The 24,681-nt window shown below is 41.0% G+C and overlaps 1 protein-coding gene across 4 annotated transcripts in view; it reads left to right on the top strand.

Moving 5' to 3' along the window:
• pcbp4 (poly(rC) binding protein 4) overlaps positions 1-24,681 on the top strand; it is a 129,920-nt gene that overhangs the window by 88,130 nt on the left and 17,109 nt on the right. For 3 of the 4 annotated variants that reach the window (XM_042088901.1, XM_042088899.1, XM_042088903.1), the window contains 3 exons: positions 9,347-9,436; positions 11,094-11,165; positions 17,781-17,822. In XM_042088901.1, the coding sequence (XP_041944835.1) occupies positions 9,347-9,436; positions 11,094-11,165; positions 17,781-17,822 (204 nt within the window). The remainder of the gene's footprint in view (positions 1-9,346; positions 9,437-11,093; positions 11,166-17,780; positions 17,823-24,681) is intronic. The other variant, XM_042088902.1, reaches the window with a different exon arrangement.

Here is a 24,681-nt window from a genome sequence, read left to right as displayed (position 1 = left end):
CAAACAATAAAGGACAATGTTTAAGGCATTGGACATTATTGAAAGAAAATGATAGCAAAGATATGCAGAATGAATGAAAAATGACCGGCGAACTAGGCTACTTTTTCAGCAAAAACATAGCCTACCCTAAAAGAAACGTTAAGCCTACATGACATATCACCCTTATAATTTAGTCCTCTGTTTTGTAGGCTAAATCAGCATATTACCCTGGGTCATATTGGAAACGTACAGTAGCCTACTGTACCATAACGTACAGGATTATATAGGCCTAGAGGTCTTTCCTTCATAATCTAGGCCTACCCATTTTTTCTACAAAGTAGGCCTAAACATACGAAATGTTGATTATTCACATTACTGCAAGCAAAAGGAATGAAAGCGAGCAGAGGACAATGGACATGGATGCATACGATCTCTTTCCAGAAAGCTTTGCTGGAAAAAACATAATTAGTTAAGCTATTCGAACTGACTCATATAGGCTAGTTAACATCAGATGGCATAGGCTAGACCTATACAATGTTTTCAATATATAATTGTACATAAGCTACAGCTTTTAGGCCATTGATTTCATTAAAACATATGCTAATGATATTTATGAGGGGGTGTTTACAAGGCGGAGACCTAAAACCATCCTGCTGCGCACAAGTTGACGTTCATTTGTGATTTATAATGGGCACATCTGGAAGGGTGGCGTACGCACGTTTTTTTGTGCGTACGTTCGTTTTCTCTGAATCACACGTACGATCATTTCAGAAATGATCTAAGATCAAATGAAGGATGGTTTCTACGCAACCCTTTTATAAATGAGGCCCCTGGACAGGTACCACTAAGTATACATCTGTTAAAAATATGACATATTGGTTCACAGAGTAGTCTCGCCGCCATCTTTAAGAACTTTCCATGAAGATCACTTCCTGGAGATGCATCATTAGAGATTGAAATAAGCATTTTTTCAACTGTTTCTAGATTCACTGTGTCAAATGTAAAACCACAAGATTTCCCCCTCATAATGCCATTAGAAATACTGTGTGTTGGATCACCATCAAGTAATGGCATTTTAGATCTTAGGTCATCTACTTTTTTGGTGAAAAAGTCATTAAAATAATTGGCTATCTCAGACGGCTTGGTGATAAAGTGGCCATTAGATTCCACATGCTTTTGAGATTGCCTTGCCTTCCTGCACATTATGTCATTTAAGGTCATCCGTAGTTTTTAGTTTCATTTGAAGAAGTACGGATCCTCTCTTTAAAATAAATATTTTTCTTAATATGATTTAGCTTCCCTGGATCTCCAGCTCTTCCCTCTGTCTTCTGTTGTCTCCAATCTATTGTGTATCTTCCTGTGTGAAATAAGCCTGCCATTAAATAGGCTAGGCAATTACCCAATTAGGTCTGGGCTAAACCATTATAGGAAATGTGGGGGTGGTGGTGGTCTGTACCATTAACCCAGTCACAGTTCAAATCAACACCTTAATACAGACACATACATACAACATAAACCCATACACAGCCATAAACCTGTAACCAAGTGCAGGTGAGTGTGTTTGGCTGCAGTCCATGCAGGTGTGGCACAAGGCAGTTTTTCAAAAGTTTGTCGTAGGGGAAAAGGTGAGGACTCCTTTTTCACAAGCCTAAATACTTTGTATGGGAAGCGAACCTGTGAACACACAAGAATATAATATAGAATATAATTCATTTCCCATGCTGTCTCGCTACGCATTACACCTCAATTCTTTGGAGCTAGTGAATGTGTAAATCCATGCTTGGTGACACTGTCGGAAAGAAACATTTCTACTTCTATTTTTGAAGTTGTAGGCTACAGGTGACGAAAGCACAGGTTGACGGAACCATCTTTTTGGACTCGTTTTCCGACTGATTGGGGTTTTTTGCAACACATCTTAATTTAGCTTGAAAGTTAACCTGCTACGGACCAGGTTAGTTCTGTGGCATAAATTCCCATAGTTACCAAGCTGGGATTCACGTTAAGCTCACTAATGGAACGGAACTCTCACTAAAATTTGCGAGACTTATTAAAATAAGCCAGGTTTGGCCTTTAGCGAGGTTGATGGAATACCCTCCTGGACTCGGCAGGAACATACGCCAGGATCCTGTTTGTTGATTTCAGCTCCTTCAACACCATCATCCCAGCTCTGCTGCAGGACAAGCTCTCTCAGCTGCATGTACCTGACTCCACCTGCAGTATGTGAAGCTGGGGAAACATGTCTCTGACTCCAGGACCATCAGCACCGGTTCCCCTTAAGGCTGCGTCCTTTCCTTTACTCTTCTCCATGAATACAAACAGTTGCACCTCCATTCATCAGTCAGTCAAGCTCCTAAAGTTTGCGGATGACACCACACTCATTGGGCTCGTCTCTGGTGGTGATGAGTCCGCCTACAGGTGAGATTGACCATGTGGTGTCCTGGTGCAGACAAAACAGTTTGGAGCTAAATGCTCTGAAGACAGTGGAGATGGTTGTGGACTTAACCCTTTAGGCGCCAGAGTTTTTTTTTCCGAAACGTTCGATTTTGACATCTTCATTTCAAAAGGCTATATCTTAAAAGTGATAAGAGATAGAGACTTTCTGTAAATTAGAGAAACATTAAGGATGACCCAAAGTTTATGTAGAGATTAAATGTTTATATCTAATTTGCATTTTATGACGTCATAGGGTGGCGGCCATCTTGGATTATAGAATTTTCATGAAAAGTCGCTTGTTTGAATGATAAAATGCACCACTTCTTTGCCCCCAAAATGTCGCTCACCTTCTGTATGCTATATTGCACAATACTGAATGCTAAGGTAAATAGTAAGTAGTAAACAAACTGTAAATCATTACTAATAAACGGCAGAAACAAACCAAATGCATGTAGCGGTAGGCTGGCCTTTTGCTGTAGAGATTTTCCATTTACTACATACAGTAGGCACTCTGATTCCATGTATGGGGCACATATATATTATTCAGATAGCACACAAACAAGTAGACAAGACCTGTTTAGTTCAAAAGCTCACTTGCAAGGCACAGATCACGAGCCAGTGAGATGACGAGACAAGACAATGAGACAACGTTTTCTTTTTGTTGTTTTTGTTGATGTTTTTTTGTTGTTGTTTTTTTCTTAGCTGACAAAGACACACACATCACAAGGACATGAACACACATACATAGTGTATGTCCTAAATGATCAGGGAAATAGATAGCAAATCAACCGTGTAAATCATTACTAATAATTTTTTTTTTTTTTATGTAGCAGGCCTTTTGCTGTAGAGATAATGACCCCCTATCCCTATCCATACAGGGCCGGCATTCCCATCATCTTGTGATACATTATGCATGGCCTAATGGCTCCCCTGCCCCGTGTCACCACCTCTGCTCTTGCTGCGAGCAGCATGGCCAGATCTGCCTCGCGCGCGCCGAGTGGAGAGAATTTGCATAGCTTGGACTAGGCCTACTGTCATTCTCATTGTGACTCCCCACACTGCCTCTACGTTCCCCCCTAACTGTCCTATGAGCACTTCGACCTCGTCTAACATACCCAGAGGCATTAGACAAAGGCTCCATCACGTTATTGTCGCCGCGATTGCGGAGAGGCACACGGTCAGAAGACAGAAGCTAGCGCTACATGGACATTACCTCCAGCCTCGTTCGCCACACCACTAACACCCTGCTAACTTCCCAATGAACACTCTGACCCCGTGAAACATTATTCCCACCACTGACATTGGGCAAATGATTCAACGTTTGTGCTTGGTGTAAGCTAAACTATGGAGTAAACTCTCACTTTGTCCAGCTACATCATTGCAAGGCAGGGACGCATCTGAAGCCTCACTAAACGAATCACTGTCATTTTCTGAAGGCAGATATTCTCCTTCAGAATCAGGGTCTGCGATTAGAAGACCCAACACTTCATTTCATAAACTTTTTTGATGCCATTAGACGATAATCTAATGCAAATACTCGCTGACGTTGACAATATCGCTCTGATAGAGTGGCTCACACGCACACTAGCTCCGGTATTGCACACACTGATTCAATGTGCTGTAGTTAAAAAGTTTTGTTTAAAGTATGCCCTTTTTTGGACTCGGGGATGACGTATGACATGTCTGCCATCTAGTGGAGTGGAAGTTGAACGAAATATGACACCCTATTGGACTAAATCGGTACCGCATCAGTACCGCATCTTGTCGAGTAAACTCGACCGTGGCACCTAGAGGGTTAAAGAGAAATCCAGCCACACCCGCCCCCTGAGTGTCTCCCCTGTAGACTCTGTGGAGTCCTTCCGCTTCCTGGGCATCATCATCACCCAGGACCTCAAGTGGGAGCTGGACACCAGTGTCCTCACCAAAAAGGCACAGCAGAGGATGTACTTCTTGCGACAGCTGAAGAAATACAACCTGCCAAAGCCAATGAAGGTGCTCCTCTACACCTCCATCATTGAGTCCATCCTCACCTCCTCCATCACCATCTCTGCCAAGGACAAGCGCAGACTGCAGCGTATCATTCACTCTGCTGAGAGGGTGATTGGCTGCTGTCTGCCATCCCTCCATGACCTGCATGCCTCCAGGGCCTGTGGCTGTCCCCTCCCACCCCAGACACTCCCCTCCATTTTGTAGGAATATACATACTTGGAACTATATTTTCATTCAGGGAAATCAATGCTCCTTGGGGCTTTCATGGCAATTTAAGCTGTGACACCATAAGCTACTGTACTGTTGCGTTGTGATTCTAGGAAGTGAAGTGGAACCAAGTCAAGTAATGCATGTGTGTCTTGCATCTGGTGGACAAACTACGTAATGCCAATACTGGAAATGCAGCCTAAATGAAGGTTCAATATTCGGTTTTCCTTTACTGAATTTAAAATTATTTATTGGCCGTTATAATTGACAATACCGATAGTTTGGAAAATGCCTATTATCGGCCCACCAAACGGGCTCTAATCTCCTACTCCAACCCCTACTCTTGCAACTTTTGTGAATGCTTGTATGTGCGTGCGTGTGTGTGTGTGTGTGTGTGTACATGTGAGTGTGTGTGTGAGTGTGTGCATGCCTGTGTTTGTGTTTGTGTCCGTGCGTGTGGATGTGTGTGTGTGTGCTCGTGTGTGTTTATACGTGTGTGTTTGTGAAAGAAGGAGAGTGTGAGACAGTCCTGCCTTGTAGCTCCTCTCATCATTCTCTACAAGCAACCCCTCGCACAACACCACCATAAACAGGCTGATGGGTGTACAGTCCCTAAATGTACACATAAATTCATTTATTTGATGCCTCCCCATGGATGAAATTCCACAAAACTTGGCATACCCCTAGAGGATGTCATACACATGAAATTTGGTGCAGTTCTAAACATAGAGATTAAAGCAGTGATTTTGCATTTTTATTTTTTACCGGGGGGGGGGGGTTGTAAGATAGGGGTGTGTAGGGGGGCAAATCACAATTATTTATTTAGTTATTTAGGAAAAACTGCATTTTTCGCTAACAGTCTAGTGCGGCTACATGCCCACCAAATTTCATGTGCCCCGGTGTTTCGGTGTCCCGGGAATCGTTGACCAAAAATTTGTTTGTATTATTAATATTTCTCTATTATTGTGTTAAATGCTCCAAATGTAAAGCACTTTGAGCTGCATTCTGTGTTTGAAAGGTGCTATACAAATAAAGCTTATTATTATAACCTTTTTTTCTATAAGTGAAGCGACTAATTCTCCTCATATTTAACACAATAATAAAGAAAATAATAATAACAATAATAATAATAATAAATAACTGCAAGTGGTGATTTAACGGGGTCCGAGCAAAATGAACATGAGGTAGCATAGCTTTTTAGTTCACATATGCTTTGATTGTTTGGGCCCAATTGTTCAAAAAAACGTGATTGGATTTCGGTTATCGGATTTCAGTTACCGGATTTCGGCTATCGGATTTCAAATCTTGAAAATGGGTTGTTCAAAGGGAAACAAGGATCCTGGAATTGGATTAGATCACTATTATTAGATCATCTATTCTTGGTTTTGATCTGGATAAAACCTTTGTGTTGTTCAAAACTTTTGAGTTGGATTGGAATAAATTTGATCCATAAAATTAGGATTACCCTGTGCTGTAACATTATAGTGTGCTAACCTCCACAACCCAACAGTATTCTACAGTACTCTTATTCTAGTGTGCTAATCTCCACAACCCAATAGTTTTCTAACAATACTCTATTCTAGTGTGCTAATCTGTACAACCCAATATTATTCTAACAATATTCTACAGGACTATGCATTTGTCGTGGATAAGATGAAGGGTCTGATAATGGAAGGCAGTGTTTCCCACAGAATTGAATTGTATTTGTGGTGGTAGGTGAAGGGGGGTGGGGGTGGGTTCTGTGTTGGAGTCAATAAGATGAACAGCTTATAATTATACAGTTATACTTTCCTTGCACGACAAGTCCTGACTAGTAGCTGTAACATTATAGTGGGCTAACCTCCACAACCCAACAGTATTCTATTCTAGTATGCTAACCTCCACAACCCAACTGAAGGAACTGTAGGGGGCGATGTGGGTTGAGGTAGAGTGAGTGTGTGGCGAGCAGGCAGAGCCTCGGTCAGAAGGCTCAATGGTACGGAGTGATGACACAGAGATGGCAGGTTTCGGTGCAACACAAGTGAACTTTTATTTGAGTTTCAATTCATCTGTTCTTTTGTTCTTTACTTGTATGTGTGCTGCATCAAAGAGGAAACAAACAGAAAATGGAGTAATCAGTGAAATGGGGTAAATCAGTACAGATCCCAACTCACAACAATAAACTGAAATCATATGGCTATATAAGGTACAACTAAACAATACTTGACAGCCCAAGTCAACCAACATCATCTAATCATCTCTTTTATTGGACTCCAACACACCAAACCAACAAACAAAGACCTTAACTTTACACATGATAGCAGAGCTACTCTACAAACTGATAAACATCACAAAAGTCATAGTGAGGGTCATTAAAGTGATGACTTACGTTAACTCAAAGACGCACACAAAGCAGGACACACTGGAGTGCTGGGTTGAGATGAACAAAAGATAAATTGTTTGCTTGCCCTCAGTTCTATCCTGGTCTGAGCCCCTGCTCCGGAGCTACAGGGTTTTCCAGCCGGTAAACTGGGCGTGGTTAGGTGGCAGAGCCAAACAATCTGTCCTAATATATATATATATATATATATATATATATATATATATATATATATATATATAAACTTAGGGAGTCTTTTCACCAACGGGGGGGTGGGTTCTGTGTTGGAGTCAATGAGATAAACAGCCTATAATTATACAGTTATACTTGCCTTGCACTACAGTAGTCCATAAGTCCATATTGACAAGTAGCTGTAATGTTATAATGTGCTAACCTCCACAACCCAACAGCATTCTATTCTAGTATGCTAACCTCCACAACCCAACAGCATTCGAACACTCAACCTAAGGATCACCAGTACAAGGCATTATCCCACTGACCCACTGTCAATCCTACATGTTGGCCAGTCACATTCACATGGTGAAAATGTGTATTGGTAAACACACAAGAAAAACTCCAAGCATACATTTGACAATAAAATGAAGGGCTTTCCTAAAAGAGTACACCTGAAAACTTCAGAAATTCTGGGGCAATTAGACATTTGTAGAGAAGAACACTAATGGATGAAATATAAATATGATAGACTTAATGATGAAGAAAAAATAGTAAACAAAGAAGTTCCCCTAAATGCCATAGAGTGTCTCCGCATTCTGATTTTTGGCGACTAATGAGTGTGAATGTTGATTGCCTGATGTCATTCAGGTGCTGTTCAAAGGTGTGAATCTTCAATAACCAATAGCATGTGCAGCTTGAGCCTAAAGCTTTAACGGGGATTCAAACTCTCAACCTAACAAACACCAGTACAAGGCATTATCCCACTGAGCCACTGACAATCCTACATGGGTTATGGGTAGTGGGGGGTACTGGTAACAATACTTGAAAATGTCAAGTTTCTAGGACTTACGGTTTATAGGAATATAAGTGATCTAGGAAAAAAGGCCTAAGTGGTCTAACTTTATTGGCCTATATCTCTGAAATGGAACAAAATATCAAAACAATTCTGAGCAGTAACTTTTGTGAGGCTTGGTCTAAACATTGTCTGTGAGAATTTTGGTGAAGATTTGATAATTTTGAAGAGTGTGAAACTTTTTATAATGTTTGGCTTTTCCATGAAATTGTGGCAAAAGTAAACATTTTTAGACCATAAGACCAGGGCCAAAAAGATGCATCTGAGTTTAGAGATGAATATTATGAAATATTTTTGAGTCTAGCGCCACCTTTGGGTGCAGTACCACAAATTTTGGGTTATGGGTAGAGGGGGGTACTGGTAACCATACCTGAAAATCTCAAGAGTTTTGGAGTTACTGTTTAGGCTGCAGTATGACTTTTACAGAATTTTGTTGAAAAATGAACGGTACAGAAACAATAGGGGTCCTGCAGCTACTATGCTCGGACCCCATATAATACATTTTGAGGCTAACGCAGCAAGTATAGGCTCTGCTGGCAAATGGTTAGGCCCCGTTGTATAGGCTCTAAAGCCCAATTCACAGCAAAGTGGTGAGACGAAACCATTGCAGAAAGGAGTTGCAGCGGTGTGAATTAAATGTTGCACGTCGTTGCCAGTTGTTGCAAGCCATCGCAAAACATTCACCATGTCTAGTCGCAGTTGCAAGGTTTTAGAATGTTGCAGCAAGTTGCTGGTTTATAGAATGTTGCAGCTCATCTCGTTGCGAATCTTTGGTGTGAATTGAGCGGTTAGCCTTAGTATGTTCTTAGTATTTGTTGTGATTATATGAATTTATATACAGACGTTTAAGGAACACAACGTAACTGAACAATCTTGATATAAGGTTATTATTATGTAGTATGGATCAAAATAGAGAGTTTATAGACTCCTAATTCACTGTGTTGAATATATGACTTAGTGACAGAACAATAACATATTATACAAGACAATGTATTAGAAATCTGTTCTATTTTGATCCATACTACGTATTAATAACTTTAGATTAAGACCAACTAGTTGCTTATTCAGGATTTACGAAGAATAATTCACCTATTGAGTAAGAATAAGAAGTTGTTGAATAAAGACCTAATAAATGTGTAATGACACTTACTGTAATACAGACCTTATAGCACTAATACGTACACATATTAGTTATGTATTAATGGCCATCATGTGTTTGCTAAAATGAAGTGTTACCAAAATGATTTCTATTAAAGGAGAAATCTGGGACCAATTAAGAGATACACTAGAACATTGCATATACACTACTTTGTTTCTTTATGCTCATCTCTCGATTTGTGTTTGTCTTCCAGTCCCCCCCAAAAGGAGCTACTATTCCATATAGACCAAGCCCAACACCTGGAGTGCTTCTTGCTGGAAATCAGGTACACGGATTTACCCAGGTTTGTCCATGTTAGTGATCGTAATGTATCTATGCTCTACATACATTGCATTCACTATCACATTCCCACACTCTCAATTCCCACACTCTCAAGCAATGAAGAGTAATGTTAGGGGTCCTATTCTTGTATTCATAAAAATCAAAGAGATGATACAAGAGAACTGTTTGGGGACAGGGGTACGATTTACAGGATGTTATTGTATTATATAATGTTACTGGATATACAGTATATTGTATTTTTAATGTCTTTATTCATTATGCATACCTACCTACCTTCCAAGGTACAACTAAATGTGCTCTTATGATCCAAAACACTAAACTAAAAAAAAAAAAATATTAATGCAAATGAAATCACCTCCTCCATTTTCTCTGAGCTAGCATGTGAGTTCTGTGAAACTTAAATCATGTTTTTAACTGTACCAGATTTACCAGGCTCCCACCTACATGTACCGGTACACAGTGATAAAGCACACATATACAGGTGCATCTCAAAAATATAAATATTTTGGAAAAGTTACTTTTTAATGTGAAAAATGTGAATCTTTCATCCTAGATGCATTACACATAAAGTGAAATATTTTAAGCGCTTTTCATTTTAATCTTCATGATTACGCTTACAACTCATGTAAATCAAAAGAAATTAACCAATCTGACTAACTAGTTAATTTATGCACTCAATACTTTTTGGGCTCCTTTTACAAATAGATTCTCTATGGGGCTCAGGTCAGGCAAGTTGGCTGGTCAATCAAGCACAGTAATACCAGGGTGAGCAAACCAGTTACTAGTAGTTTGGACACTGTGGGCAGGTGCCGAGTCCTGCTGGAAAAGGAAATCAGCATCTCCATAAAGCTTGCCAGCAGATGGAAGCATGAAGTGCTCTAACATTCCCCGGTAGACGGCTGCATTGACTCTGAACTTGATATAACACAGTTGACCAACACCAGCAGATAACTTGGTACCCCAAATCATAACTGACTGCGGAAACTTCACACTTTGCTATCATTGGCAATCCTCTCAAAGCTGCAGTCATCCCTGTTGCTTGTGCACCTTTTCCTACTACAATTTACCCTTCCTGTCAACATTCCATGAACATGCTTTGATACAACACTACAACAGCCTGCCCTTTCAGCAATGACCTTCTGTGGCTTACCCTCCTTGTGGAGGGTGTCAATGAGTGTCTTTTGGACAACTATCAAGTCTTTCCCATGCTTGTGGTAGTGTTTACTGAACCAAACTGAGAGATTAAAGGCTCAGGAAACCGACAATTCTGTATTATAGCCTCTTCATTCTAATATTTTGAGATTCTGATTACTGATCATCATGTCTGTAAGCCATGATAAATCAAGATTAAAAATAAAGATGGCTTGAAATAATTCACTTTTTAAAATTGATTACAGAAAAAAAATGAACTTTTCCCAAAATATTCAGATTTTTTGATATGCACCTGTAAATCTTCTGTGTGTGAAAGTCCGGTCCCTATGCATATGAATATTGTTGCATAAAGCTGTTCTATCAAGTGGCTTGTCCATGTAGTATTTCAGAATCAGTAAAGTTGCGTATTTGAAAGGCCATGTATGCATATTTGGTATGATGCAATAGTTATAATATTATAACAGCAGTCTGCTGACAGTAATTCCTGTCTCTTCTCTCCTTTCAAGGTGTTTGAAAGCTCTGAATTTGGGTCACATCCTCTTTTATCAGTCACGCAAGGGGGTCTGGATCTGCAACAAGTGAGTATATAGTTAGTTATTTGAAGAAAAACATTTGTCACTGTAAGGCATCTCGCAGGCATCACTCTATTCGGTTGTTAAATCTGATGTCACGGGCCCAACAAAAAACTGAGAGAGTCCCTCATATCTGAAGGTGTCTGTCATATGTGGCATTGTGATTTAATCTTAAACAATGCTCATTTTCCATCCATGTGCGGTCTCTTACCATTAAAGACGTTAAATTAAAATATAGGCTAGGCCTAGGCCTACTACGGGATGTAGACCTGAACCTACCCTACACTCATGGAAGCAGCATGACTGCACTTCACCACCACACGACTAGGCTATGTGAGCAAACCGCAAACGATCGATAGCACTCGCAAGTCTGAAGAAGTCACCTTACTTTGATGTGAGTGTTTTGTCCATAGATATACATATGGTTTTGTCTCTCAGGGTTCCCACGTATCCTTAAAAAGTCTTAAGTACACCTTTCAGTTTTTAAGGCCTAAAAAAGTTAAATTGTCTGGGATGTTTTGAATTTTTGAAAGGGAGGTATTACATTTGCGTATGGGACCGCCAGCGAGTGCAAGAGAGTGAGTGAAATGTCTCCATTCGGTTTTTCGTGTATTGAAAACGCATTGTATAAGTGACTATAAGGTTACTGGAGGAAGTGTAGTGGTTGCAGAGTGAAGATGTTTGTCACGGGTGTGGTTAAAGGTGTGAAAACGGTAATATGTACAAATATGCCTGACGTTTTCGTGGTGTAGCTGAACCCTGAGAGATACGCAGGTTAAAGGTGTTTAAGTCGTGATTCACTCGGATCTTTCACCCGTGTCTTTAAATTAACCCATGAGTCGCGAGTCTCTAGTATCATTAACTCGGATCAGTTGAGTCCTACTACAATTCAATCTAAAACGATAAACAGCGCTACACACAAACCTCTTGCAACATTAGCTAGCCTCCTAGCCCTAGCCATCGTAGCTGCCAAAAATTTAACAATTTCGTAGGCAACCACAACTCCACAAATCAACTCAAGCGACTGAGTGAGCAGGCAGTCCGAGATAACTGGTTAACTTCCCGCAGAGCTGGAAACATTGCAGACTCACAGACCATGGGACTCAGATTGGAGCGGCTGAGTAGCAATCCGGGTTAGTCGGATCAGCCGGCCGGTTAAGCTACGTTGAGTACGAGTCAGTCGAATCAGCCGGCTACGGTGTCATGAGTGGATCTGCGAGAGCGAGTAGCTCCTCCTCGAGGTGAAAAGCAATTCCACAACAAAAGCCATTTTTCCACTTCTGAAATAACATTCAATGTTCTGCATGTAGCCTAGACATAATTAGATTTGGTGTATAGATGTAGCATATTAAAATGCAATTAGGTCGTGCAGACAGTCCAAACTGCACGCTCATGGAGCTGCTTGAGTATCTACCTGGGTCAGTCGAATCAGCTGGGCGGGCCGGCTACGTTGTCATGAGTGGATCTTTAGAGCAGCGAGTAACTCCTCGTCAAGGTGAAAAACAAATCCACAACAAAAGCCATGCTTTCACTTCTGAAATAACATATGTTCTGCACGCATAGCCTACTATAAAAAGCAATTAGGTCGCAAAGACAGTCCGAAACATTGCAAGCTCTGTATGGAGTTGCTTGAGTAGGCTAGCCTACCTGAGTCAGTTGGATCAGCCGGCTACATGAGTGGATCTGTAGACGAGTCAATTGCTTAGGCTAGGTTAAGACAATAAATAAACAGTCTGGCTCAAACTGCTTTCTTTCCCGTGAGTGGGTGGAGGTTTTGACGCTATTATATTAGGCTAGTTTATATTATATTATATGCTATTATATTAGGCTACCTAACAGTATAGCTATGATTAATAGTATTATTAGTTGCCTAGTATTAGCAGCCTATAATACTTATTAGAATAAATTCCTAGTAGCCTACTATTAGTAGTAGTGGTAATAAACATTGTAGCAGAGTAGCATTAGACCTAGGCAAACTTTTCTATTGTTAACAAAACAACAACAAATAATTTATTATAATATAGGCTACCCTCTCTGTCAATAAGATCAACGTTTCTGAACATGAGCACCAAAAAGATGAACAATGTGTGGATGCACTTTGACCAGGAGAGCAAAACTCTAAAGGCTAAATGCAAGTGCTGCAAAAACCTGGTTTCAAATCATGGAGGATCCACATCCAACATGAGAAGGCACTTAACGAAATGAAGCACCCCACGGCACTGCTTGAACGTAGGACTGAATTTCTTTGCGATTTAGCAATACTGACTCAAATGACTCAAGTGACTCGTTCAACCCGGATCAGTTTAGTGAGTGACTCAGAATAACCCGGATCCTTAAAAGGAATCAAGTTTGACAGGCCTAACGCAGGTAGCCTACGTGAGTGGTAGAATGAGCGGGAGAAGGAGTTGGTAAGCCAGTTAAGGGTGGCCATACCTTTGAATTTAGGCAGGACATAGCCTATGGATTTTAAAAGCCCTGTCCGGCGCTGCCTTAAGCCGGACGCTCATTTGTCCTTTTTGGAGTTGCGCTGGGCATCATGGTTTCACAAACTATGGACACGAAGACTGCTGGTCAAATTATGCGCAGTGCTTCCGTCACTCGTCTGATAATTTGCTGTGAAGGAAGGAACCACGGATTGACAGAAAAAGAAAAAACGTTTTCGCAATCAGGAGGAAATACTGTACATGTTAAGTTGATCTGTTTGCATCTTTCCAGCGTGTGTTGCTGGCCTAGCCTAGGGAAGAAAATATCTGTCTAAGTTATAATACCTGTAATATCCGTCAGCAGCTTGCTTGCCAGCCTTTCCCAGTAGGCCTACTTCGCAAAAGTTGTGAAATATAGCTGCATTTTTTTTGGTGTGGCTACTGGCTACATAAAAAAAAAAAAAAAAAGAAAAAAAAAAAAAAGTGTGTTCATAATACGTGCGTGTTTGAGATGAAACCAGCAGTTTTCAGCAGGATCCGAGGAAGAGCTGTCTCTTAATTAATTTAAAACAAGTCAATGGTTTGACAATGTTTCAGTCAAGCTTTGGTTGGTTTAGATACAACTGGTATGCAAAATCGTGGATTAATTTTATTTGTGTTGCGCATATGGGACAATAGATGCACATAGTAAATTATATAAAGTAGGCCTATTAAAATAGCTTAGTCTAACTTTGAATAAAATATTGAAGGGAATCCAGTCCAGTGCACATGTCTTTAACAAGTAGCCTAGGCTACTACAGACACAGGTGAAGAACAGTCAGTCTCAGCCAGTAAGCGCAACCAGATATGTAGCCAGCTTCAAAAGTAATCAGCCCAGACCCCAAAATTGTGCATTTATAGCTGTGAAGGTAATTCACACACACAATTATTTTTCTTTCGCCAAAATATATGTGGTAACTTCTGTAGACATCCAAAATGGGGTGGGGGTTAAAATTAGTGGGACAGAGGTCTTGAAAAGGTCTTAAAAGTCCTTAAAATTTGCACTTGGAAAATGTGCAGATACCCTGTTATTTACATAGGCATTCACTGGGCTACATGGTTTGACAAGTACTGAAAAAGTCCTGTTTGTTGTTGAACTTGCGCTTTGTCTCTTCTATGTTAATTGAAGAAGTCATAATGCAGCCTAGGCTACTTCAATGATTGTATGAACTAATCTGTAGCCATCCTCTGCCATTCAGAGCTCCAGAAAGTTCCCAGATATGTTGAAACACCTGTCAGCAATCTCTGGCGGAATATTCAGTGAATAGGCTACCCAACAAATTGTTCGTCTATTTATTTCCACGGTTCAACACACGAGACGACTGAACACCCAGGTGTTATCATTATATGTAGGCCCAGAGGCGCCTGCAGGAGTTAATGCTATGGTACGCACACCCATCACAAAAATCACACATGGATAATATTTGTCCGTTTCCCCGGTTTTAGCCCCGTCCATCCACATGCAATAATACAACAGCAACGTCTACAATGACCTATTCATTTGGACAACTTGATACAGCCCTATACAGGCTAAAGTTCACTTGTTTTGTTCTAGCGTACTGTGACATCTGGCTTTAAACAATGCAGTCTAACGTTCCGACAAGCACACCAATTGCCTACCTTGTTCTTGCCCATGGAATAAGTCCTTTAGCTTTGCTGACTCCATACTTTCTGTTTTCGTTGTTTAAACTTGTGATATGCATGATAAGTATCGAGTTAGTGAATTAGCTCAACATTGTGTGCGGATAACCATTTATAGATAGCCGAGTAAAAGAAAATAAAGTGTGCATCACACCAGAAAGTTTATTGAACTTCAGGGAAAAGGGAAGTAGGGAGTGAGTGAAGGCTCCAGGGGTTACCGGGATTACGTCCAATGTGCGGTGTCTGTGTCCCCCCCAGTGGCAGCGATGAGTCCTATGACGCCGGTGGTGGGTGGTCCGGAAGTCCTGGGGGGGGGCGGGGGGGGGGGGGGGGGGGGGGGGGGGGAACACGGACACAACAGGGCGGAACAATGAAACAAGGCAGAAGTACAGTTCAAGGGAAATCCGAAATCGTAGTTGCAAGGCAGAAGGCTGGTCAGAGTTACCGGGGTCGAAGAGTAGTCAGGAGTCATTAAGGCAGAAAGCAGGTCTGGTTCTCTGGGGCAGAAGAGTAGTCAAGATTCAGGCAGGTCCGGGGTCACAAAACAGGAGTCAGCCAGAAGCGCGAGCAAACAGGTTCCGGGTGTGAGCTTAGCAGACAATCTGACAAAGGAGAGCTGAAAGACAGGGCTTTAAATACTGGGAGAGGTTAGTGGGTAATGCAGCGCAGCTGGCAGAGTAATTAGAGCAGAGCAGAGACAGGTGGAGCTAATTAGGCTGAGTAGAGAGAGTGGTGAGCAGAGTGGAAGATAATGGAAACCAATTAAGGTGGTAACCCGGTGGAGTGAGAGGGCTCATGACATACAGTAAAGACAAAAAGATAATTTGAGCACTGCTTAGTGGTAAGATAAAATGCTTTGTGAATACGGGCTCAGGTCTCCGTGAAAAATATAATTGTGTTAGGTTGAGGGAGCAAGTGAGTAGTAGAAATATAATTTTCTCATCACAAACCAAGGCGGCGGATTCCTAAAGAAACGCAAACACCCACCCACACCATAAGTTTATCTAAATTAGATGTACCAAAAAATACATTTTACCGTGAATCGAAGAGCTGAATTACATAATCATTGAAAAAAACATAGATAGTTCTAACATGAAATAAACGTTTTTCCTTCTTTTTTGAATCAACCTTCCGCGCCTCCCCTCAAATTATTTGGTGCCCCCGCAGGGGAGGCGCGCCTCACAGTTTGGGAACCTCTGGGCTAATCTGAATAATTTAAAAATAGAAAAATAGTTTCTGGGACCAGTTGGACCTGGAGAAAGAAATATTGGCACATTATTGCCTCATTCACATTCTCCATTCACTCTACACACTGCTCTCGGGATCTGAAGCTAACAATTTATTGGTTTGCATACTATTCCTAGATCCTGGATCAACTAAATATTCCTAGGTCTTGACTTATTCTCACATTTCTCTAGGCTGCCCTAGGGCCCTAGTCTGACTAAATACTAAATATACTATATAAATTAAATGTAAAAAGGGGTGATCAAGCATGAGACGCTTGTAGTGACAGGGCCTGTAGTTTTGTGTGCATGGTGAGGTGCTCAAGAGAGTGTCATGGTGAAGGTGCAAAAGTAGTCCAACAGTAGTCCTGTAGTTCTGTGTGTATGGTAAGGTGCTCAAGAGAGTGAGTGTCATGGTGAAGGTGCAAAAAGTAGTCCAACATTAGTCCAACAGTGCAATAATAAGGTCTAGAGACCAGCATAAATAATATGGACAAATAGGAGAGTAAAGTATAATGTAGACAAGGTAATATAAAAAACTATGTCAGTGCAAGAACAGATTGAGGTAATAGGGTTACAGCCATTCAGTATTGTAGCAGAAGCCATTGATCATGTGTGCTAATATAGCATGAAAAACAGTGTAGCAGGAAAACAGTAGTAAAAACATTAGGCTGTGGACATTAGTAAAACAGTAGTAAAACAGTAGTAAAGCAGTAGTGGGCAGTAAGTACTCAAATATGGAGAGGGTGGAGAGGCAGACATTTTTCTGCCCAGTGACGGGTAATTTAATTTTTTACCGAGACACTGATTTTGTAAATTCTCTGTAAGCGGTAAACAAATGTCATCCAGGACTTCAGTAATGACATTTGCTGTCATCTCTATTCATACTTTAACTACCCTATAGCAGGAGAAGAAATGTCATGCAACAGCACATTTTTCATAAAATATCATGGCCTATAAAATGTTTTCAATATATATTTTTAGAAACAGCTTAGTTAGGCCATTGATTTCATTAAAGCATATGCTAATGATATTGATGACGAGTTGTTTACAAGGCGAAGACCTAAAACCAGTTGCTGCGCACAAGTTGACGTTTACTTGTGATTTATAATGGTCATATCTGGATGAGTGGCGTACGCACATTTTGCGTACGTTCGTTTTCTCTGAATCACACTTACGATCATTTCAGAAATGATCTAAGATCAAATCAAGCATGGTTTCTACGCAACATTTTTATAAATGAGGTCCCTGGTTGCTTCTGTTCACTAATATGACTTGTCTTTTGTTTTTTATAGGCATACACATTACAAAACCAATATGGCATTCCACACTCAGAGGTAAGACATGCTGATGAGAAACATCCAGAATGTTTTTGACATACAGAGTACGTATTTTAATAAGTATTTCATGTGTTTCATTCAGACCCATTGCCATAGGTGTATAAAGTCAGTCTACATCCAGTCATGCAGTCTACATCCACAAACATTTGTAAAAATCTTGTTCTTAAAGGAGAACTCCGGCCATTGTTAACACGGGGCTCAGTTAATCATGTTCTTGGAATACTGGAAAAACGTGAAAAAAATCGGTGCTGTCTGACGCGAGTTAGCCGGCTAGTAAAGTGCCTACAAGCTATGCCATGGGGGCAAGAACTAAACTATGTCCTTACGTAACACCACTGTGCAACCCAATAATTGTGAAGGAACAGTATAAATCCCATGTTTGTAGCCTACTGTCACATAGCCTACCTAGAATTTGTAGCCTACATTTCTAATTTATTCTGCATTCATTTATTTATTTATCTTTTATATTTACCGGAAGCAATGGAGGGAAACAGGTAGGCTGACAGCCTAGGCTACAAACCAGTACTGTTTCTAGTATACTGTTTCTTCACAATAACTGGGTTAAACACGCACAGTGGTATCATGTAAGGGCCCTGTTCATGTGTCATAGCACTTGTCATGACATTTTGAGTCTGTTAGGAGGCACAAAGGTACAGTTTAGTACATGCCTAAAAGTACATGCCTAAAAGCATAGCTTGTAGGCAATTTGGCTGCTTTAGTCGCTAGCCGAATAACTTGTGTAAGACAGTAGCGATTGTTTTTCCACATTTTTTCCAACCAAACTTTTTTCGTGAACATGAGCTGAGCTGAACTAATCTCCATGTTAAAATTGGCCAGAGTTCTCCTTTAAGAGTTCCGTGAATTCAGGCATATTACTGTCATAGGGAGCACAAAACAAAGACTTGGTTGGTTGAGTTTGGTGTGGAAGAACTCGACAGGGCGGCACAGACCCCTGACATCAACCCCATCAAACACTATTGGGTACTAACAAAGACTGCGAGCGAGGCCTTTTCATCAGTGTCATCAGTGGTAAAAATCCTACAGACACATCCAAAGTTTTGTGGAAAGCCTTCCCAAATTGATTGGAAGTTGTTATAAAAGTTCCTGTTCCTGACAATACTTTTGTCCATATGGTGTATCCATCTCCCTTCTTTCATTTTGGGTTGTGGTAATTGTTGTTGGGGTGAACTTTAATTTGATGCCAAGTAGAATCATTTTAACCACACAAATGCCATATGGATACAGTCATGGATTGTCATAATGGCTGTTCCACACAGTACGAAACAAACCCCCTTAATTTCCCCCATTATAAATGCCTTACTTTTGACTTTAAAACCTTTCTATAATTAGGTAAAAATGTGCATAGATTAAGGTCAATTAACTCCCATTTGTGTCAAAAACGTAATATTACGTTTTTCCTTCCCATGCGTTGAGTGCCAAAAACGTAATATTACGTTTTTAGCTCTTTTTTTTTAATTACGAAACTAGACACTCTAACACACCTTATATGTGATTTTGGGAACTCTGTGATTAATGGAAATGAAATATATGACGATCGAAAACTCATGAAAACGTACAATCTGGACATTTTATCTGGACATTTTATCATAACTCACGCATGCACGTCAGGTCAAAACCAGGCCATTTTCGTGGGTCTATCACTAGGTGGCAGTCTCGCCAGGTCTCGCTGATCACTTCCCGGAAAGTTTACACAAGTAAGTAACAGGCAACACTTCATATTTCATGAAAGACGTTATATCTCCATTTCTAGAAAAAAACAGCGATTTTGATGAAAACTAGCCACTGTTTAGCTTGGGGTTTCCCAGGAACAGAGGCGTGTAGAAATACACGGTTTGCACCCACCGAGTCTCACCTTTTAAATGAGCCATTGTATGTGTTCATAGCTATAACACAGAATATGCTGTGGCTGTACAAAAATCATCAACAATGGTCTAGATTGCTGGCACTCTAGGACAAAGCTCCTGAAAACAGCTTGGCATTCAATGAGTTAAAGAGAAACGCCTGAATGTACCCCTTACTTTTTCGATTTCCCCTTATTTTCCCCCATAAAAGGGGGAATCCGGTGTTAAATGAGTTTTAGATATGTTACAGTGGGTCCCAGTTAAGTTTGGACGGGTTCCTTCATGAATCACGCACCCCATTTTCTCAGCAGAAATGGCACAAACTGCAGTTGACACAAACAACCACAAGGTGTCACTTGGGAGTTCTGCCACTACTCTTTTTGATGCGACTTGACTTACTGCTTCCATGACGCAGCGGGGGCACGGGAACTTAAATTGATCACGGTAGTTTAAGCTTACACTTGACAAAACATTCTAATATGAAAATGTAGATGCAATTGTTGTAAAATGGTGCAGCTCCTTTAAGAAAGCACCGTGCGCAGGGATGGAGAGAGAGAAAGCGAGAGGCATGCCTGCTTGCTGACGTTCAAACGACAACGAAAAAGATATCAAAGCAACAAGAGGGTTGAGTCTGAATGACGCTGAGTTTTAGACACAGAGTTTTTGAAGTTAAGAATTATTTTCGTATAAAAAAATGCCATTCTTCAATCTCCTTCACTGACGCCTATGGAAAAGGCTTAACGTCCCAAAACAACGATCAATGATCATCAAATTTCTCTCTCATATTGCTCCTCATAACCATCTATAAAAAAGTGTTTTTTCTTTTCTTTTCGAGCACGTCCGAATCCCAGGACATAACGCACTGGACCTTATAATAGGCTCGAGATATAATTCCAAAGGGGCAGATATGGGCCTACTGCACTTAAAACTTAAAAAGATTGAACGAAGCTTCCCGAACTTTGAAATTGCGATCAGTGACTGGCATCGGGTGAACGAAGCTTTTCGAAGTTGAACAGGCTATTAAAAACTATTTGCGCACCTCATGTCACAGGAGAGACTGGGCTCTCCCTTCTATGAATTGAAAAAGACGTTATAGGCTACCTGCAAACTGGCCTATGATTTTTTTCCTGAGTCAGGATATGCGAGTCAGTGTCATTTATTTGTCCAATGTTAGCCTACAGACCAGGGCCCACTTCCCCGATAACGGAGACACGCTCTTAAGAGGGTTTTCTACGATTCATCTTACGATCGTTTGTTTGGTTTTTCCGACTGTTTCCCGAACATGCTCGTAGCGTGAACGCGCATGCACTGCTCTTAAGATGCTCTTAAGGGGAGCTGTCCACGTTAATAGTTCTGAAATATCCTCTGATTTGACGGTGATGTCAGGTGACTGCACGTCACAGCTATAGGCCTACCATTTAAACTTCGGATCTACACATTAATTCACATCAATACGAAAATAGAAACACTTTGACATCTGCATGTAAGCATCCCAAGTAGGTTATATACCACACAGAGACATAAATAATTGTAATTATTTTAAGATTAGATTGTTGCACCATGCAATAATTTTTTGCGGTGCCACTTAAGAACACGTTTGAAGAGAAAGAAGTCGAGTAAGAAAGTGAGGAAATGTGTAGGCTTAGATTTTGATGCAGTAGGCCTACAGACTAAACCACATGTTCCTTTCTCTGCTTTTACCTCATAGGCCTAATACAATATATCCCTCACTTAGCAAAGATAATGGCAAACTATTCTGGCAACGTCTCGTTTCATAAGTTGATCGCTGGGCGGAGGCCATGTTCGAAAGTCGCTTCTGACACCAATGTAACAATTTGATAGCGACACACACAGTTGTCCAATCAAAAGGTTTATTAGCTGAGAACGAGAGCACTCAGACCAAGACCAAGACAAGACACAGAACACAATACACACGGGGCAGGTCAAACAGACACACACACTACACATACAGGGGAGGACGCAGCCCCCCACACAAAAAGGATCACACACGAGGGAGAACTAAAAGGGAAACTTGTCACAATAAAGACGCTAACTTTACACTTATAACTTAGGAGATATAAAGACATAAACCCCAAATGTTCACCCCCGTATCCCAGCATGCCTTTCGCGGGAGAACGCTAACACTGTCTTTTTGCGCCGACGCTACAATAATAATAATAATAATCCTTACAAAAACAATAGGGCCTTGCGCCCTTCGGTGCTCGGGCCCTAATAATAATAATAATAATAATAATAATAATAATGATAATAATAATAATAATAATAATAATAATAATAATAATCCTTTAAAAAACAATAGGGCTTCGCACCTCTCGGTGCGCAAGGCCGTGCCGGCCTCGCGCACCGTCGGTGCTCGGGCCCTAAAAATATGCATGTTATCTTCTGGCGAAATTCATATGTGACAATGGAGTTCCCAAAATCTGACAAGTTTTGACAGTTGTCTTCAATTGCATCTACCAAAATCCGTGATACTGTAAATCCTCAAATTATGGCCGGGATTCTATTTATAGCCTCGGATAATAGCCGGGGGCGTGGTTGATTCAGACAAATAAAGGCCGGCCCCAAATACAAGCCGGGGTAATAATTGCCTACCTGTAGGGCTATCAGTCCATGAGCACTAGAAGACATTGTTTTGATTTAACTCAATGAAATAAAAGAACCCTTAATATTTTATGTTGTTGGTAGGTTTAAAGGAGAATTCCGGTGTGATATTGACCTAAAGTGTATTGAAACATGATACAGAGTGTGAACGTATGTCTCATAGCCCATCTCGGCTTGTCCCCTGCACTCCAAAATCTAGCGCTAGTTAGCCGATGCTACCAACAGCTTTTTCAATAGTGGTGCTTCGGCATCGGGCTAGCCATGCAAATAAATCACTGTTTTACACCCATTTACGAGGCTCAATGTATCTCCACACTTCATTGGTAGACTTCCGAGGGCCCTGACATTTAAAACGAGACATTGAGAACTTTGAAAAAGCACTGGTAGTTTACTTACAAGACGATTTATACAGACAGTATCTTCACGAAGTTTAGTATTTGCAGCCATCTTGAATTTAGTCACGATAAGTCGAGCGACGAGTAAGAATGAACAGGTATGATAAGGGATCAGATTCCAAAAATAATTCAGTGGAAATGCATGGATTCCAGTTTCTTCCAGTAGCAGCAACTGGAATCCATGCATTTCCACTGAATTATTTTTGGAATCTGATCCAAAAATTGCATGGCTAGCCCGATTGCATGGCTAGCCCGATGCCGAAGCACCACTATTGAAAAAGCTGTTGGTAGCATCGGCTAACTAGCGCCAGATTTTGGAGTGCAGGGGACAAGCCGAGATGGGCTATGAGACATACGTTCACACTCGGTATAATGTTTCAATACACTTTAGGTCAATATCACACCGGAATTCTCCTTTAAATACAAGCTGATGTAGCTTATTAGACTAGGCTACTATTAAAATACACCGACGGTAGCCTTGGCTATGTGTAAAGTAAGCTATCGCATGATTTCATGCACGTAAGTGAAAAGGGCCTTGCATCTGTCAAGTTCGCACAGGGCCTCGCACCCCCTTGCAACGGCCATGCAGCTCCTAAGACAGCGAGGAAAAAAGTTAAAATACGCGATAAACCCGGGAAATCACTTTGGAGGGTCATAGAAAAAAAAATGCTGGCGAGGGAGGGTCACGTCTTTTTTGACTAACGCTCCCAAAACTCCTCCGGTAGCCCCTTAAATAAATAACGAACAGTCCCTAATTGATTAATAGCCTGTAGGCCTACACCAGCAATAGTTGAACATTGACCTGTAGCCTGCAGGACATTGACAGTAGCCCAGCCTAACAAGCAAATGTTGCAAAAGACATCAAAAGATTAATCAGAAATAAATAATGTAATCTGCATTGCTTTATTTAACAAACTGCAAGCAACAAGAGGATTGAGTTCGCTGTGAGGCCAAACCCAAGAGCAGAGCCTATCTGTTAAGGCAGTCGATAGCTATATGGTAACGAGCTGTGTGTGCCTGGAAAGACGATAGATCAAAGATTGTTAAGGCGGAGCAAGATATTTCATCAGGAGCCACTTCCGGGAACCAGGATCGCACGAGGGGGGGTCAAAATCCCCCTTTATGCAGAGCAGAGGCAGCGACTGCTCCATTGAAGTCTATGGGCATAGCTCAGAATTTCACCACATATGCTAAGGTCTTGGTTCTATAGAGTTAGGAATGTGAATTTCGGGCACATTTTCATGATCCTCAAACCCTTCTGAACATTTCAGGTACATTTTTAGTATTTTTGAGCATTCCAGTCTGGAGAAAATCGACCTTATATCAGGTGTGCGCCGGTTATTTATGCAGCTGCTGTTGGCCGGTTGCAACGTACGCTTGTCAATACGTCATCGACACGCCTCTTTATGCAGACAGGATTCGATCCCCATTTCGCACCCATAGACATGAACTACGACGAAGTATCTTGCTCCGCCTTAACAATCTTTGGATAGATGACGGCTCTGGTCATCCCATACCCTCCCCCTACTTCCTGTAGCCTACCATTATGAATGCCTGCGGGGAGTAGCCTAAAACGACTCGTTGCCGTTTTGGGACATTAAGCTTTTTCACGTTAAGCCCCCCTCCCCCATCCCCTTCTTTCACAAGCAGTGGGGGAGCGCGGGGCACAAAGTAGCGTAACACTTTTTGGCTTTGGCTAAATATTTCTAAAATCATTTGAGTTTTACTAGTCACATGTTTTAACAAGAAACACTTGTTATTGAACTAGATAACAGACGTTGAAAATTGACTTTATTTTCCATACGGAGAAATAACATATGCAGAGTCTAACCAAGGTCAATCAAGCCCTCAAACCTGAAAACACATGAGGCAAAAGTGCAAAACATCACAAAACTAACTAAACTAACACGCGCATATTTTTGTATTGCAATCATTGCAGCCTACAGTTGTAACAGCGCGTTACAACTAACTCTGCTG

The sequence above is a fragment of the Alosa sapidissima genome, chromosome 4 (genome assembly GCF_018492685.1).
Source record: "Alosa sapidissima isolate fAloSap1 chromosome 4, fAloSap1.pri, whole genome shotgun sequence".
Taxonomy (NCBI): Eukaryota; Metazoa; Chordata; class Actinopteri; order Clupeiformes; family Clupeidae; genus Alosa; species Alosa sapidissima.
Note: the sequence above shows the minus strand (reverse complement) of the source record. Positions and strands in the feature narration are given on the sequence as shown.